At 55.1% G+C, this 17,948-nt stretch overlaps 1 protein-coding gene across 1 annotated transcript in view; it reads left to right on the top strand.

Annotated features, from left to right (window-relative positions):
- Positions 1 to 11,610, top strand: part of MDGA1 (MAM domain containing glycosylphosphatidylinositol anchor 1) — a gene marked incomplete at its 3' end in the record, with an annotated part of 232,098 nt that extends 220,488 nt beyond the window's left edge. The window contains exons 13-15 of the mRNA XM_072131647.1: positions 5,087 to 5,110; positions 8,981 to 9,133; positions 11,458 to 11,610. Of these exons, the coding sequence (XP_071987748.1) occupies positions 5,087 to 5,110; positions 8,981 to 9,133; positions 11,458 to 11,610 (330 nt within the window). The remainder of the gene's footprint in view (positions 1 to 5,086; positions 5,111 to 8,980; positions 9,134 to 11,457) is intronic.
- Between the last annotated feature and the right edge of the window lie 6,338 nt (positions 11,611 to 17,948).

Genomic DNA, 17,948 nt, shown 5'->3' with positions numbered 1-17,948 from the left:
CACCACCAGCCTGAGCCGCTGATACAAGGCAGGATGGATCCATGACACCACCACCACCAGCCTGAGCCGCTGATACAAGGCAGGATGGATCCATGACACCAGCACCACCAGCCTGACCCGCTGATACAAGGCAGGATGGATCCATGACACCACCACCACCAGCCTGACCCGCTGATACAAGGGAGGATGGATCCATGACACCACCACCAGCCTGACCCGCTGATACAAGGCAGGATGGATCCATGACACCAGCACCAGCCTGAGCCGCTGATACAAGGCAGGATGGATCCATGACACCACCACCACCAGCCTGACCCGCTGATACAAGGCAGGATGGATCCATGACACCACCACCACCAGCCTGAGCCGCTGATACAAGGCAGGATGGATCCATGACACCACCACCACCAGCCTGAGCCGCTGATACAAGGCAGGATGGATCCATGACACCAGCACCACCAGCCTGACCCGCTGATACAAGGCAGGATGGATCCATGACACCACCAGCACCACCAGCCTGAGCTGCTGATACAAGGCAGGATGGATCCATGACACCAGCACCACCAGCCTGACCCGCTGATACAAGGCAGGATGGATCCATGACACCACCACCACCAGCCTGAGCCGCTGATACAAGGCAGGATGAATCCATGACACCACCACCACCAGCCTGACCCGCTGATACAAGGCAGGATGGGTCCATGACACCACCACCAGCCTGAGCCGCTGATACAAGGCAGGATGGATCCATGACACCACCACCACCAGCCTGAGCCGCTGATACAAGGCAGGATGGATCCATGACACCACCACCACCAGCCTGACCCGCTGATACAAGGCAGGATGGATCCATGACACCACCACCACCAGCCTGAGCCGCTGATACAAGGCAGGATGGATCCATGACACCACCACCACCAGCCTGACCCGCTGATACAAGGCAGGATGGATCCATGACACCACCACCACCAGCCTGACCCGCTGATACAAGGCAGGATGGATCCATGACACCACCACCACCAGCCTGACCCGCTGATACAAGGCAGGATGGATCCATGACACCAGCACCACCAGCCTGAGCCGCTGATACAAGGCAGGATGGATCCATGACACCACCACCAGCCTGACCCGCTGATACAAGGCAGGATGGATCCATGACACCAGCACCACCAGCCTGAGCCGCTGATACAAGGAAGGATGGATCCATGACACCAGCACCACCAGCCTGAGCCGCTGATACAAGGCAGGATGGATCCATTACACCACCACCACCAGCCTGAGCCGCTGATACAAGGCAGGATGGATCCATGACACCACCACCACCAGCCTGACCCGCTGATACAAGGCAGGATGGATCCATGACACCAGCACCACCAGCCTGAGCCGCTGATACAAGGCAGGATGGATCCATGACACCACCACCACCAGCCTGACCCGCTGATACAAGGCAGGATGGATCCATGACACCACCACCACCAGCCTGAGCCGCTGATACAAGGCAGGATGGATCCATGACACCACCACCACCAGCCTGACCTGCTGATACAAGGCAGGATGGATCCATGACACCACCACCACCAGCCTGAGCCGCTGATACAAGGCAGGATGGATCCATGACACCACCACCACCAGCCTGACCCGCTGATACAAGGCAGGATGGATCCATGACACCACCACCACCAGCCTGAGCCGCTGATACAAGGCAGGATGGATCCATGACACCACCACCACCAGCCTGACCCGCTGATACAAGGCAGGATGGATCCATGACACCACCACCACCAGCCTGACCCGCTGATACAAGGCAGGATGGATCCATGACACCACCACCACCAGCCTGACCCGCTGATACAAGGCAGGATGGATCCATGACACCACCACCACCAGCCTGACCCGCTGATACAAGGCAGGATGGATCCATGACACCAGCACCACCAGCCTGAGCCGCTGATACAAGGCAGGATGGATCCATGACACCACCACCACCACCAGCCTGACCTGCTGATACAAGGCAGGATGGATCCATGACACCACCACCACCAGCCTGACCCGCTGATACAAGGCAGGATGGATCCATGACACCACCACCACCAGCCTGACCCGCTGATACAAGGCAGGATGGATCCATGACACCAGCACCACCAGCCTGAGCCGCTGATACAAGGCAGGATGGATCCATGACACCACCAGCCTGACCCGCTGATACAAGGCAGGATGGATCCATGACACCAGCACCACCAGCCTGACCCGCTGATACAAGGCAGGATGGATCCATGACACCACCACCAGCCTGAGCCGCTGATACAAGGCAGGATGGATCCATGACACCACCACCACCAGCCTGACCCGCTGATACAAGGCAGGATGGATCCATGACACCACCACCACCAGCCTGAGCCGCTGATACAAGGCAGGATGGATCCATGACACCACCACCACCAGCCTGAGCCGCTGATACAAGGCAGGATGGATCCATGACACCACCAGCACCAGCCTGAGCCGCTGATACAAGGCAGGATGGATCCATGACACCACCACCACCAGCCTGACCCGCTGATACAAGGCAGGATGGATCCATGACACCAGCACCACCAGCCTGAGCCGCTGATACAAGGCAGGATGGATCCATGACACCACCACCACCAGCCTGAGCCGCTGATACAAGGCAGGATGGATCCATGACACCACCACCACCAGCCTGAGCCGCTGATACAAGGCAGGATGGATCCATGACACCACCACCACCAGCCTGAGCCGCTGATACAAGGCAGGATGGATCCATGACACCACCACCACCAGCCTGACCCGCTGATACAAGGCAGGATGGATCCATGACACCACCACCACCAGCCTGACCCGCTGATACAAGGCAGGATGGATCCATGACACCACCACCACCAGCCTGAGCCGCTGATACAAGGCAGGATGGATCCATGACACCACCACCACCAGCCTGACCCGCTGATACAAGGCAGGATGGATCCATGACACCACCACCACCAGCCTGACCCGCTGATACAAGGCAGGATGGATCCATGACACCACCACCACCAGCCTGACCCGCTGATACAAGGCAGGATGGATCCATGACACCACCACCACCAGCCTGAGCCGCTGATACAAGGCAGGATGGATCCATGACACCACCACCACCAGCCTGAGCCGCTGATACAAGGCAGGATGGATCCATGATACCACCACCACCAGCCTGACCCGCTGATACAAGGCAGGATGGATCCATGACACCAGCACCACCAGCCTGACCCGCTGATACAAGGCAGGATGGATCCATGACACCACCAGCACCAGCCTGAGCCGCTGATACAAGGCAGGATGGATCCATGACACCACCACCACCAGCCTGACCCGCTGATACAAGGCAGGATGGATCCATGACACCACCACCACCAGCCTGAGCCGCTGATACAAGGCAGGATGGATCCATGACACCACCACCACCAGCCTGACCCGCTGATACAAGGCAGGATGGATCCATGACACCACCGCCACCAGCCTGAGCCGCTGATACAAGGCAGGATGGATCCATGACACCACCACCACCAGCCTGAGCCGCTGATACAAGGCAGGATGGATCCATGCTTTCATGTTGTTGTACCAAATTCTGACCCTACCATCCGAATGTCGCAGCAGAAATCGGGACTCATCAGATCAGGCAACGTTTTTCCAATCTTCTACTGTCCAATTTCGATGAGCTTGTGCACATTGTAGCCTCAGGTTCCTGTTCTTAGCTGAAAGGAGTGGCACCCGGTGTGGTCTTCTGCTGCTGTAGCCCATCTGCCTCAGAGTTGGACATACTGTGCGTTCAGAGATGCTCTTCTGCCTACCTTGGTTGTAACGGGTGGCGATTTGGGTCACTGTTGCCTTTCTATCAGCTCGAACCAGTCTGCCCATTCTCCTCTGACCTCTGGCATCAACAAGGCATTTCCGCCCACAGAACTGCCGTTCACTGGATGTTTTTTCTTTTTCGGACCATTCTCTGTAAACCCTAGAGATGGTTGTGCGTGAAAATCCCAGTAGATCAGCAGTTTCTGAAATACTCAGACCAGCCCTTCTGGCACCAACAACCATGCCACGTTCACAGGCCACAAATCACCTTTCTCCCCCATACTGATGCTCGGGAGAACTGCAGGAGATTGTCCTGACCAGGTCTACATGCCTAAATGCACTGCCGCCATGTGATTGGCTGATTAGAAATTAAGTGATAACGAGCAGTCGGACAGGTGGACCTAATAAAGTGGCCGGTGAGGGTGCGTTCACACGTTGCAGTTAAAACTGCATCACAATCAGCTTTGAGGTGGATTTGGGTGCAGTTTTGTCAATTGAACAGGTGAATGACATTTGTGGAGCAGGTTTCCCCTTCAAAATCAAATTCACCTGTTCAATTGACAAAACTGCACCGAAATCCACCTCAAAGCTGATTGTGATGCAGTTTTAACTGCAACGTGTGACCGCACCCTGAGTGTAAGATGCAATGTTAGATAAAGCCACGTCATGTCATTGCTGCAGCTCTGGATGTAACTAGAATGTAATAACTGATGTAGAAGCAGAATTTTGTACAGCTTTGGATGTGACTGGAGTATATAAAACTTTATATAATTGTAAAAAAACACGTAATAATATAAAAATCTGGAGAAATAAACCTGTACCCCTATGAGAAGTTTAAGGGCAGGGTTATACCTTGGTTTGTCCTCGGCTGTCTGGAGGTTTTGATGTGAAGCTGGAGGAGCGGGGGCCACATGATGGGGGGAAGGGGCCACATGATGGGGGGGCCTGGGGGGGGCACATGATGGGGGGGCGGGGGGGGGCACATGATGGGGGGGCGGGGGGGGGCACATGATGGGGGGGCAGGGGGGGCACATGATGGGGGGGCAGGGGGGGCACATGATGGGGGAGCAGGGGCCACATGATGGGGGGCAGGGGCCACATGATGGGGGGCAGGGGCCACATGATGTGGGGGGGCAGGGGCCACATGATGTGGGGGGGGGGCAGGGGGGGCCTAGTTATGTTGCACTTCATCTTTTAGTGGCTGAAAGTAAATAATTGCCTTTTTTCCTTTCTTTTCCAGCCATCAACTACCCGAGCCAATCAGGTGAGAGCGTCTGAGCGCGTGCAGCAGTGTGTGATAGTATATATATGTATATAGCAGAGACCAAACTACAACGTAAACCAACGCGGCGGCTCAGCAGTGTCAGCAGCCACATGCCCCTCCCTCCTCTGTCACATCAATCGTATCAGCAACCTGAGGCTCCCAATACAGGAGAAGGAGGAGGGAAATTTATGTAATTATTGAAGCTTCTCCCCAGAATCCCCTGAGGCCGCGGTCACACATTCATAACGCAAAGCTAGCGCACAGGGGGCGGGTCCCAGAAGGCTACTCATAGTCACCCACTACAGCCAGCGTGATGTATTGTCCCTGGAGGGATGTGTAATCAGACCTCACACTGCTGAGCCCTGTGCTCTCTGCAGCCAGTGTTATGTATTGTCCCTGGAGGGATGTGTAATCAGACCTCACACTGCTGTGCTCTGTGCTCTCTGCAGCCAGTGTTATGTATTGTCCCTGGAGAGATGTGTAATCAGACCTCACACTGCTGAGCCCTGTGCTCTCTGCAGCCAGTGTTATGTACTGTCCCTGGAGAGATGTGTAATCAGACCTCACACTGCTGTGCTCTGTACTCTCTGCAGCCAGTGTTATGTATTGTCCCTGGAGAGATGTGTAAGCAGACCTCACACTGCTGTGCTCTGTGCTCTCTGCAGCCAGTGTTATGTATTATCCCTGGAGAGATGTGTAATCAGACCTCACACTGCTGTGCTCTGTGCTCTGTGCAGCCAGTGTTATGTACTGTCCCTGGAGAGATGTGTAATCAGACCTCACACTGCTGTGCTCTGTGCTATCTGCAGCCAGTGTTATGTACTGTCCCTGGAGAGATGTGTAATCAGACCTCACACTGCTGTGCTCTGTGCTCTCTGCAGCCAGTGTTATGTATTGTCCCTGGAGAGATGTGTAATCAGACCTCACACTGCTGTGCTCTGTGCTCTCTGCAGCCAGTGTTATGTATTGTCCCTGGAGAGATGTGTAATCAGACCTCACACTGCTGTGCCCTGTGCTCTCTGCAGCCAGTGTTATGTATTGTCCCTGGAGAGATGTGTAATCAGACCTCACACTGCTGTGCTCTGTGCTCTCTGCAGCCAGTGTTATGTATTGTCCCTGGAGAGATGTGTAATCAGACCTCACACTGCTGTGCCCTGTGCTCTCTGCAGCCAGTGTTATGTATTGTCCCTGGAGAGATGTGTAATCAGACCTCACATTGCTGTGCTCTGAGCTCTCTGCAGCCAGTGTTATGTATTGTCCCTGGAGAGATGTGTAATCAGACCTCACACTGCTGTGCTCTGTGCTCTCTGCAGCCAGTGTTATGTATTGTCCCTGGAGAGAGGTGTAATCAGACCTCACACTGCTGTGCTCTGTGCTCTATGCAGCCAGTGTTATGTATTGTCCCTGGAGAGGTGTGTAATCAGACCTCACACTGCTGTGCTCTGTGCTCTCTGCAGCCAGTGTTATGTATTGTCCCTGGAGAGATGTGTAATCATACCTCACACTGCTGTGCTCTGTGCTCTTTGCAGCCAGTGTTATGTATTGTCCCTGGAGAGATGTGTAATCAGACCTCGCACTGCTGTGCTCTGTGCTCTCTGCAGCCAGTGTTATGTATTGTCCCTGGAGAGATGTGTAATCATACCTCACACTGCTGTGCTCTGTGCTCTTTGCAGCCAGTGTTATGTATTGTCCCTGGAGAGATGTGTAATCAGACCTCACACTGCTGTGCTCTGTGCTCTCTGCAGCCAGTGTTATGTACTGTCCCTGGAGAGATGTGTAATCAGACCTCACACTGCTGTGCTCTGTGCTCTCTGCAGCCAGTGTTATGTACTGTCCCTGGAGAGATGTGTAATCAGACCTCACACTGCTGTGCTCTGTGCTCTCTGCAGCCAGTGTTATGTATTGTCCCTGGAGAGATGTGTAATCAGACCTCACACTGCTGTGCTCTGTGCTCTCTGCAGCCAGTGTTATGTATTGTCCCTGGAGAGATGTGTAATCAGACCTCACACTGCTGTGCTCTGTGCTCTCTGCAGCCAGTGTTATGTACTGTCCCTGGAGAGATGTGTAATCAGACCTCACACTGCTGTGCTCTGTGCTCTCTGCAGCCAGTGTTATTTATTGTCCCTGGAGAGATGTGTAATCAGACCTCACACTGCTGTGCTCTGTGCTCTTTGCAGCCAGTGTTATGTATTGTCCTTGGAGAGATGTGTAATCAGACCTCGCACTGCTGTGCTCTGTGCTCTCTGCAGCCAGTGTTATGTACTGTCCCTGGAGAGATGTGTAATCAGACCTCACACTGCTGTGCTCTGTGCTCTCTGCAGCCAGTGTTATGTACTGTCCCTGGAGAGATGCATAATCATACCTCACACTGCTGTGCTATGTGCTCTCTGCAGCCAGTGTTATGTATTGTCCCTGGAGAGATGTGTAATCAAACCTTACACTGCTGTGCTCTGTGCTCTCTGCAGCCAGTGTTATGTATTGTCCCTGGAGAGATGTGTAATCAGACCTCACACTGCTGTGCTCTGTGCTCTCTGCAGCCAGTGTTATGTATTATCCCTGGAGAGATGTGTAATCAGACCTCACACTGCTGTGCTCTGTGCTCTCTGCAGCCAGTGTTATGTACTGTCCCTGGAGAGATGTGTAATCAGACCTCACACTGCTGTGCTCTGTGCTCTCTGCAGCCAGTGTTATGTACTGTCCCTGGAGAGATGTGTAATCAGACCTCACACTGCTGTGCTCTGTGCTCTCTGCAGCCAGTGTTATGTATTGTCCCTGGAGAGATGTGTAATCAGACCTCACACTGCTGTGCTCTGTGCTCTCTGCAGCCAGTGTTATGTATTGTCCCTGGAGAGATGTGTAATCAGACCTCACACTGCTGTGCTCTGTGCTCTCTGCAGCCAGTGTTATGTACTGTCCCTGGAGAGATGTGTAATCAGACCTCACACTGCTGTGCTCTGTGCTCTCTGCAGCCAGTGTTATTTATTGTCCCTGGAGAGATGTGTAATCAGACCTCACACTGCTGTGCTCTGTGCTCTTTGCAGCCAGTGTTATGTATTGTCCTTGGAGAGATGTGTAATCAGACCTCGCACTGCTGTGCTCTGTGCTCTCTGCAGCCAGTGTTATGTACTGTCCCTGGAGAGATGTGTAATCAGACCTCACACTGCTGTGCTCTGTGCTCTCTGCAGCCAGTGTTATGTACTGTCCCTGGAGAGATGTGTAATCAGACCTCACACTGCTGTGCTCTCTGCAGCCAGTGTTATGTATTGTCCCTGGAGAGATGTGTAATCAGACCTCACACTGCTGTGCTCTGTGCTCTCTGCAGCCAGTGTTATGTATTGTCCCTGGAGAGATGTGTAATCAGACCTCACACTGCTGTGCTCTGTGCTCTCTGCAGCCAGTGTTATGTACTGTCCCTGGAGAGATGTGTAATCAGACCTCACACTGCTGTGCTCTGTGCTCTCTGCAGCCAGTGTTATGTATTGTCCCTGGAGAGATGTGTAATCAGACCTCACACTGCTGTGCTCTGTGCTCTCTGCAGCCAGTGTTATGTATTGTCCCTGGAGAGATGTGTAATCAGACCTCACCCTGCTGTGCTCTGTGCTCCCTGCAGCCAGTGTTATGTACTGTCCCTGGAGAGATGTGTAATCAGACCTCACACTGCTGTGCTCTGTGCTCTTTGCAGCCAGTGTTATGTATTGTCCTTGGAGAGATGGATTAATAGTCCTGCTTGTAGCATCTCCAGGTGCACTGGGGGTGTGTCCTCACACTGCTGTGCTCTGAGCACCGTTGGGCTGTAGCTTGGTATTGCGTGGCAGTGAGTGTGAGTGTGAGTGAGCGGGTCCCGCCCTGACTCCTGGGGTCTCTCCACAGACAGCACCTGCAGGTTTGATGACGAGAAGCTTTGCGGATTCGTCCAGGATAAGTACGACACCTTCGACTGGATCCGGCAGAGCAAAACAACGCAGAGCCTGAGGAGGACGGCGAATACAGGGCCGGAGACGGACCGCAGCGGCGCCCCCGAGGGTAACATGATATGGGGGTGATGGGTTGTGGGGGGCTGCACCATATTACACGTGTGGGACCTCAGGGACTGACAATAATAGGGAATCTCCTAGGCACAGCGCCGCCCCTGTCCACAGGCAGAGTGTGGTATTGCACCTGTACTGACATCATGATCACTATATGTTCTGTGAGAGCAGATGTTACCCTCCTGCCGGGTCCTGTGTGTCTCCAGTGCCCCTCCCCCAGACATCACTAGAGGATCACTGAGACCTCCACAGACATCACTGGAGGATCACTGAGACCTCCACAGACATCACTGGAGGATCACTGAGACAGCCACAGACATCACTGGAGGATTACTGAGACCTCCAAAGACATCACTAGAGGATCACTGATACATCCACAGACATCACTAGAGGATCACCGAGACCTCCACAGACATCACTGGAGGATCACTGAGACCTCCACAGACATCACTAGGGGATCACTGAGACCTCCACAGACATCACTAGGGGATCACTGAGACATCCACAGACATCACTAGAGGATCACTGAGACATCCACAGACATCACTAGGGGATCACTGAGACCTCCACAGACATCACTAGGGGATCACTGAGACAGCCACAGACATCACTAGGGGATCACTGAGACCTCCACAGACATCACTAGAGGATCACTGAGACCTCCACAGACATCACTAGAGGATCACTGAGACCTCCGCAGACATCACTAGAGGATCACTGAGACCTCCGCAGACATCACTAGAGGATCACTGAGACCTCCGCAGACATCACTAGAGGATCACTGAGACCTCCACAGACATCACTAGAGGATCACTGAGACCTCCACAGACATCACTAGAGGATCACTGATACTTCCACAGACATCACTAGGGGATCACTGAGACCTCCACAGACATCACTAGAGGATCACTGATACTTCCACAGACATCACTAGAAGATCACTGAGACAGCCACAGACATCACTAGAGGATCACTGAGACAGCCACAGACATCACTGGAGGATCACTGAGACAGCCACAGACATCACTAGAGGATCACTGAGACAGCCACAGACATCACTAGAGGATCACTGAGATCTCCACAGACATCACTAGAGGATCACTGAGACAGCCACAGACATCACTAGAGGATCACTGAGATCTCCACAGACATCACTAGGTGATCACTGAGACCTCCACAGACATCACTAGAGGATCACTGGGATCTCCACAGACATCACTAGAGGATCACTGAGACAGCCACAGACATCACTAGAGGATCACTGAGACAGCCACAGACATCACTGGAGGATCACTGAGACAGCCACAGACATCACTAGAGGATCACTGAGATCTCCACAGACATCACTAGAGGATCACTGAGACAGCCACAGACATCACTAGAGGATCACCGAGATCTCCACAGACATCACTAGGTGATCACTGGGATCTCCACAGACATCACTAGAGGATCACTGAGACAGCCACAGACATCACTAGAGGATCACTGAGACAGCCACAGACATCACTGGAGGATCACCGAGACAGCCACAGACATCACTAGAGGATCACTGAGACAGCCACAGACATCACTAGAGGATCACTGAGACCTCCACAGACATCACTGGAGGATCACTGAGACAGCCACAGACATCACTAGAGGATCACTGAGATCTCCACAGACATCACTAGGGGATCACTGAGACAGCCACAGACATCACTGGAGGATCACTGAGACAGCCACAGACATCACTAGAGGATCACTGAGACAGCCACAGACATCACTAGAGGATCACTGAGATCTCCACAGACATCACTAGAGGATCACTGAGACAGCCACAGACATCACTAGAGGATCACTGAGACAGCCACAGACATCACTGGAGGATCACTGAGATCTCCACAGACATCACTAGAGGATCACTGAGACAGCCACAGACATCACTAGAGGATCACTGAGACCTCCACAGACATCACTGGAGGATCACTGAGACAGCCACAGACATCACTGGAGGATCACTGAGACCTCCACAGACATCACTAGAGGATCACTGAGACAGCCACAGACATCACTAGGGGATCACTGAGACAGCCACAGACATCACTGGAGGATCACTGAGACAGCCACAGACATCACTGGAGGATCACTGAGACCTCCACAGACATCACTAGAGGATCACTGAGACAGCCACAGACATCACTAGAGGATCACTGAGATCTCCACAGACATCACTAGAGGATCACTGAGACAGCCACAGACATCACTAGGGGATCACTGCCCTGTATCCAGGCATTAGTAGATGATGGCAGTGCTGGTAACTCGTGGTGTTCTCCTCCGCAGGTTTCTACATGTTCATTGAAGCTTCGAGGCCGCGTCGGTTTGGGGACAAGGCGCGGCTCATCAGCCCCCTGTATAACATCACCTCCAGGTTCCCATCTCTGAAGAGCGTGTATTGTGTGTCCTTCTACTATCACATGTACGGCAGGCACATAGGTAAGTGCTCCCCATACGTCACTTACCCTCTGTATCTTGTCATATGGCTGGTCTGGAGACAGGTGGACGGCCGTGCCACGTGCCACGTGTGGTGTGGATTGTGTGTGAGACTGGTCCTCTCATGAAATACTGGAGGACAGATTGAGTTTTCCAAGGTTTAGATCCGGCCTTCCTCCGATGTACAGGGTGTGATGGCTACCACCAAAATGTCTTCTACAGGTGGTGTGACCCAATGTCCAGCTTCATCCCAGGTCCTGCACTTGGTTCTTCTCAGATCTTCTAGATTTGCTTGTAGCGCTGGGAGCTTCTCCTCCACTGGGTGGAGCAGAGGTCTCTCCGGGGAGGTCCCGGGTTTGGATATTCGACACTGGTCCTCCACCACGGGGCTTAGATGGTTCCTCTGGGGAGGTTCTGGCTGGGTGGAGGAGAGGTCTCTCCGGGGAGGTCCACCACGTGGCTTAGATGGTTCCTCTGGGGAGGTTCTGGCTGGGTGGAGGAGAGGTCTCTCCGGGGAGGTCCACCACGTGGCTTAGATGGTTCCTCTGGGGAGGTTCTGGCTGGGTGGAGGAGAGGTCTCTCCGGGGAGGTCCACCACGTGGCTTAGATGGTTCCTCTGGGGAGGTTCTGGCTGGGTGGAGGAGAGGTCTCTCCGGGGAGGTCCACCACGGGGCTTAGATGGTTCCTCTGGGGAGGTTCTGGCTGGGTGGAGGAGAGGTCTCTCCGGGGAGGTCCACCACGGGGCTTAGATGGTTCCTCTGGGGAGGTTCTGGCTGGGTGGAGGAGAGGTCTCTCCAGGGAGGTCCACCACGTGGCTTAGATGGTTCCTTTGGTGATGTATTGGCTTGGGATGAATCTCTTTGGACTATGATTTCTCTTGGGATGTGTCCCGTTGGGTTGGGTGGTTCCTCTGGGGAGGTTCTGGCTGGGTGGGAGGAGTCTCTCGCGTTGTCCATTCACTGTTTGGCATGTAGTTTGTAGCTGCAGAAGATTTGGAGGCTTGGATGACGCCTTCGGCCTTCAGTTTTGTTTTTTTGGGTTGTTGTTTTTCTGAACAATTAGAGTCGGTAACGCGACGTCTTCTGGGGAATAAATATTTTCATGGATGATTAGAGACATCAGCGTTTCATCATCTGGACGGCGGGAGGAGCACGGAATACTAAGAGGACGCCAATCCTTACAGGACATGGAGGACCTCCGCTCCGGCTCCTCCAGACTTGTACCACAGAGGCCTTGTAGCCCAAGCCCAGAGCCCAAAGCCCAGGTCTATGCAGATGTCCCCAGGGCCCCCCAGTGTCTATGCAGTGTGGAGGACCCGGATGTCCCCAGGGCCCCCCAGTGTCTATGCAGTGTGGAGGACCCGGATGTTCCCAGGGCCCCCCAGTGTCTATGCAGTGTGGAGGACCCGGATGACCCCAGGGCCCCCCAGTGTCTATGCAGTGTGGAGGACCCGGATGTCCCCAGGGCCCCCCAGTGTCTATGCAGTGTGGAGCACCCGGATGTTCCCTGGGCCCCCCAGTGTCTATGCAGTGTGGAGGACCCGGATGTCCCCAGGACCCCCCAGTGTCTATGCAGTGTGGAGCACCCGGATGTTCCCTGGGCCCCCCAGTGTCTATGCAGTGTGGAGGACCCGGATGTTCCCAGGGCCCCCCAGTGTCTATGCAGTGTGGAGGACCCGGATGACCCCAGGGCCCCCCAGTGTCTATGCAGTGTGGAGGACCCGGATGTCCCCAGGGCCCCCCAGTGTCTATGCAGTGTGGAGCACCCGGATGTTCCCTGGGCCCCCCAGTGTCTATGCAGTGTGGAGGACCCGGATGTTCCCTGGGCCCCCCAGTGTCTATGCAGTGTGGAGGACCCGGATGTCCCCAGGACCCCCCAGTGTCTATGCAATGTGGAGGACCCTGATGTCCCCAGGACCCCCCCAGTGTCTATGCAGTGTGGAGGACCCGGATGTCCCCAGGACCCCCCAGTGTCTATGCAGTGTGGAGGACCCGGATGACCCCAGGGCCCCCCAGTGTCTATGCAGTGTGGAGGACCCGGATGTTCCCAGGGCCCCCCAGTGTCTATGCAGTGTGGAGGACCCGGATGTTCCCTGGGCCCCCCAGTGTCTATGCAGTGTGGAGGACCCGGATGTCCCCAGGACCCCCCCAGTGTCTATGCAGTGTGGAGGACCCGGATGTCCCCAGGACCCCCACAGTGTCTATGCAGTGTGGAGGACCCGGATGTCCCCAGGGCCCCCCAGTGTCTATGCAGTGTGGAGGACCTGGATGTCCCCAGGACCCCCCAGTGTCTATGCAATGTGGAGGACCCGGATGTCCCCAGGGCCCCCCAGTGTCTATGCAATGTGGAGGACCCGGATGTCCCCAGGACCCCCCAGTGTCTATGCAATGTGGAGGACCCGGATGTCCCCAGGACCCCCCAGTGTCTATGCAGTGTGGAGGACCCGGATGTTCCCTGGGCCCCCCAGTGTCTATGCAGTGTGGAGGACCCGGATGTCCCCAGGACCCCCCCAGTGTCTATGCAGTGTGGAGGACCCGGATGTCCCCAGGACCCCCCCAGTGTCTATGCAGTGTGGAGGACCCGGATGTCCCCAGGACCCCCCCAGTGTCTATGCAGTGTGGAGGACCCGGATGTCCCCAGGACCCCCCAGTGTCTATGCAGTGTGGAGGACCCGGATGTCCCCAGGACCCCCCCAGTGTCTATGCAGTGTGGAGGACCCGGATGTCCCCAGGGCCCCCCAGTGTCTATGCAGTGTGGAGGACCCGGATGTCCCCAGGACCCCCCCAGTGTCTATGCAGTGTGGAGGACCCGGATGTCCCCAGGACCCCCCCAGTGTCTATGCAGTGTGGAGGACCCGGATTTCCCCAGGACCCCCCCAGTGTCTATGCAGTGTGGAGGACCCGGATGTCCCCAGGACCCCCCAGTGTCTATGCAGTGTGGAGGACCCGGATGTCCCCAGGACCCCCCCAGTGTCTATGCAGTGTGGAGGACCCGGATGTCCCCAGGGCCCCCCAGTGTCTATGCAGTGTGGAGGACCCGGATGTCCCCAGGACCCCCCCAGTGTCTATGCAGTGTGGAGGACCCGGATGTCCCCAGGACCCCCCCAGTGTCTATGCAGTGTGGAGGACCCGGATTTCCCCAGGACCCCCCCAGTGTCTATGCAGTGTGGAGGACCCGGATTTCCCCAGGACCCCCCCAGTGTCTATGCAGTGTGGAGGACCCGGATGTCCCCAGGACCCCCCCAGTGTCTATGCAGTGTGGAGGACCCGGATGTCCCCAGGGCCCCCCAGTGTCTATGCAGTGTGGAGGACCCGGATGTTCCCAGGACCCCCCCAGTGTCTATGCAGTGTGGAGGACCCGGATGTTCCCAGGACCCCCCCAGTGTCTATGCAGTGTGGAGGACCCGGATGTCCCCAGGACCCCCCAGTGTCTATGGGTAGGGGGCTCGTTGGGGCCACCCCATGTATAAACCTGATCTGGGGGCACATGTCTAGGGGTCGGCTGGGGGACATTTGTAGGCGCGGCCTGAGGTGTGAGGGACATGACCCAGACATCGTTATACCAGGAAAGTTCTGGATCATTATCTACCGGACTCTCTAATAGATGGAAGTGTCGGAATATTTATTCCTTCCTTTCCGATCTGTAACATCTTTTCTCGCTGTGATCCGGATCTCCGGGTGATTTTGTGCAGTAGATGTTGCAGTCCTATAAGTCCTATAAGACCACCGTCCTGCAGTGCACAGCTGATTCCTGCCATGAGGGGTTAACAGTGTAGCGTGCGCGGCGCCCCCGCCTGGCTCCTTGTAGCGGAGGTTGCAGCCAGCGCTCCAGTCAGTAAGGATGACTGCCCATTAGGAGAATATGGAGCAGCATCTGTGCGCCGGTCCGGGGGGACGTCCTGCGGCGCCGTCCAACACAGCGAGAAGTGCAGCCTCTTAGAGGGAAATGCTCAGATCAGCTGGAAAGGAGGGACCCCCAGGGGTGAGGAGAAGAGGGCCAGCCGCTGCATATGGTGTCACAGGAGGGGGGCCACGTCTGCCCTGCTATCCTCACATGACACCCCCAGACCAGGCCACAGGGGGGGGCACACCCCCAGACCAGGGCACAGAGGGGTGACACCCACATGACACCCCCAGACCAGGGCACAGGGGGGGTGACACCCCCAGACCAGGGCACAGAGGGGTGACACCCACATGACACCCCCAGACCAGGGCACAAGGGAGGTAACACCAACATGACAACCCCAGACCAGGGCACAGGGGAGTGACACCCCCAGACCAGGGCACAAGGGAGCGACACCCCCAGACCGGGACACAGGAGGGAGACACCTGAAACCTCACGACACCCCCTGGAGCAGCTGTAGACCCCCGCATGGTGCACAATCCTGATGTTTTCCATCTGCAGATATTTGGGGGCGCCCCTGGGGTCGGAGCGTTGTGCACTCGGCGGCGGCTTCACAGATGGTTTGAGAGCAAATCTAAGATTCCAGCAATTAAACAAACAACCGGATGAAGCGTCTGCGGGGGGAGGCGCGGGGGAGGCGCGGGGGGAGACGCGGAGTAATTGGCTCCATTACACGTGTTCCTGGGGACTGGACCATTAACCAGACTGAGAGCGTTAACTACAACCTATCATAACCGCGCAAAATTACCGCCTGACGAATGAGCCCAAGGCATAGCGGCGCCTGCGGGGTTAATTAATCCCCCACCTATTAGCCGTGGCCCCGCCCCCTTGGCCGCCGCCGCAGTCATTTATTCCGCCGCCTGCTCACATTTCATTAAGAGTCTCTTAAATAAGGAATGCGCGGCGCGGGCTGCGGGCGGACGCTGATGGATGGCCCTCGCTGCACGCACCCTCCTCCGGGGCTTCAGTCGCGTCGCTGTTTGTTTATTATTTTTTGCGCCGCTTCCTCCGTGTTTAACTTTATTAATCCAATTCTGATGTTTGAGAAATGATGTTTGTGCAAAGTCACATGGGGGCAGCGGGGGAGGGACAGGGGGAGGGGCAGCGGGGGCGGAAAAGTATGGCAGGACCCGGCCCCTCAGGAGCCACCAGGATCATGACTGGCGCGTGACAAGCTCCTCATACTTACTGCCTGGACGCTTGTCACAGCTGCAGGATTGTGACAATGTGTTAGTCTATGTAATACACCATGAGCTTATCATAGCAGCACAACCAATCTCCCTCAACCCACAAGCTGAGCACTTTTAGTGAGCTAATATGTCTCACAGCTGAAGGTGTGTTACAGTGTACAGTCCTGGCCAGAACATGTGAGAATGATACAAATGGTGATTGTTACAAAGTCTCCGGCATCAGGTGATATAATGGTGATTTGCATATTCTCCAGAATGTTATACAGAGGGATCAGCTTATCAGCAATGCATTACACAGTCAATATTCGCCTGGAAAATGAACTTTTTCCCCCAAAACACATTTCCCCTTCATTGTAGGCGCCTTAGGCGGAGCAGCGTCCATGGTGTCAGTGATGTCTCCAGTAACACAGGTGCGGGGGCTGATGGGGACAGGGCTGGGGACAATGTGTCATGTGTAAGTAACAATCACCACTGGGCAGTATAATAGGAGCAGGTAACATGGTGTCAGTGATGTCTCCAGTAACACAGGTGCAGGGGCTGATGGGGACAGGGCTGGGGACAATGTGTCATGTGTAAGTAACAATCACCACTGGGCAGTATAATAGGAGCAGGTAACATGGTGTCAGTGATGTCTCCAGTAACACAGGTGCAGGGGCTGATGGGGACAGGGCTGGGGACAATGTGTCATGTGTAAGTAACAATCACCACTGGGCAGTATAATAGGAGCAGGTAACATGGTGTCAGTGATGTCTCCAGTAACACAGGTGCGGGGGCTGATGGGGACAGGGCTGGGGACAATGTGTCATGTGTAAGTAACAATCACCACTGGGCAGTATAATAGGAGCAGGTAACATGGTGTCAGTGATGTCTCCAGTAACACAGGTGCGGGGGCTGATGGGGACAGGGCTGGGGACAATGTGTCATGTGTAAGTAACAATCACCACTGGGCAGTATAATAGGAGCAGGTAACATGGTGTCAGTGATGTCTCCAGTAACACAGGTGCGGGGGCTGATGGGGACAGGCGGGGGACAATGTGTCATGTGTAAGTAACAATCACCACTGGGCAGTATAATAGGAGCAGGTAACATGGTGTCAGTGATGTCTCCAGTAACACAGGTGCAGGGGCTGATGGGGACAGGGCTGGGGACAATGTGTCATGTGTAAGTAACAATCACCACTGGGCAGTATAATAGGAGCAGGTAACATGGTGTCAGTGATGTCTCCAGTAACACAGGTGCGGGGGCTGA

Source organism: Engystomops pustulosus, unplaced genomic scaffold, assembly GCF_040894005.1.
Source record: "Engystomops pustulosus unplaced genomic scaffold, aEngPut4.maternal MAT_SCAFFOLD_114, whole genome shotgun sequence".
Taxonomy (NCBI): domain Eukaryota; kingdom Metazoa; phylum Chordata; class Amphibia; order Anura; family Leptodactylidae; genus Engystomops; species Engystomops pustulosus.
Note: the sequence above shows the minus strand (reverse complement) of the source record. Positions and strands in the feature narration are given on the sequence as shown.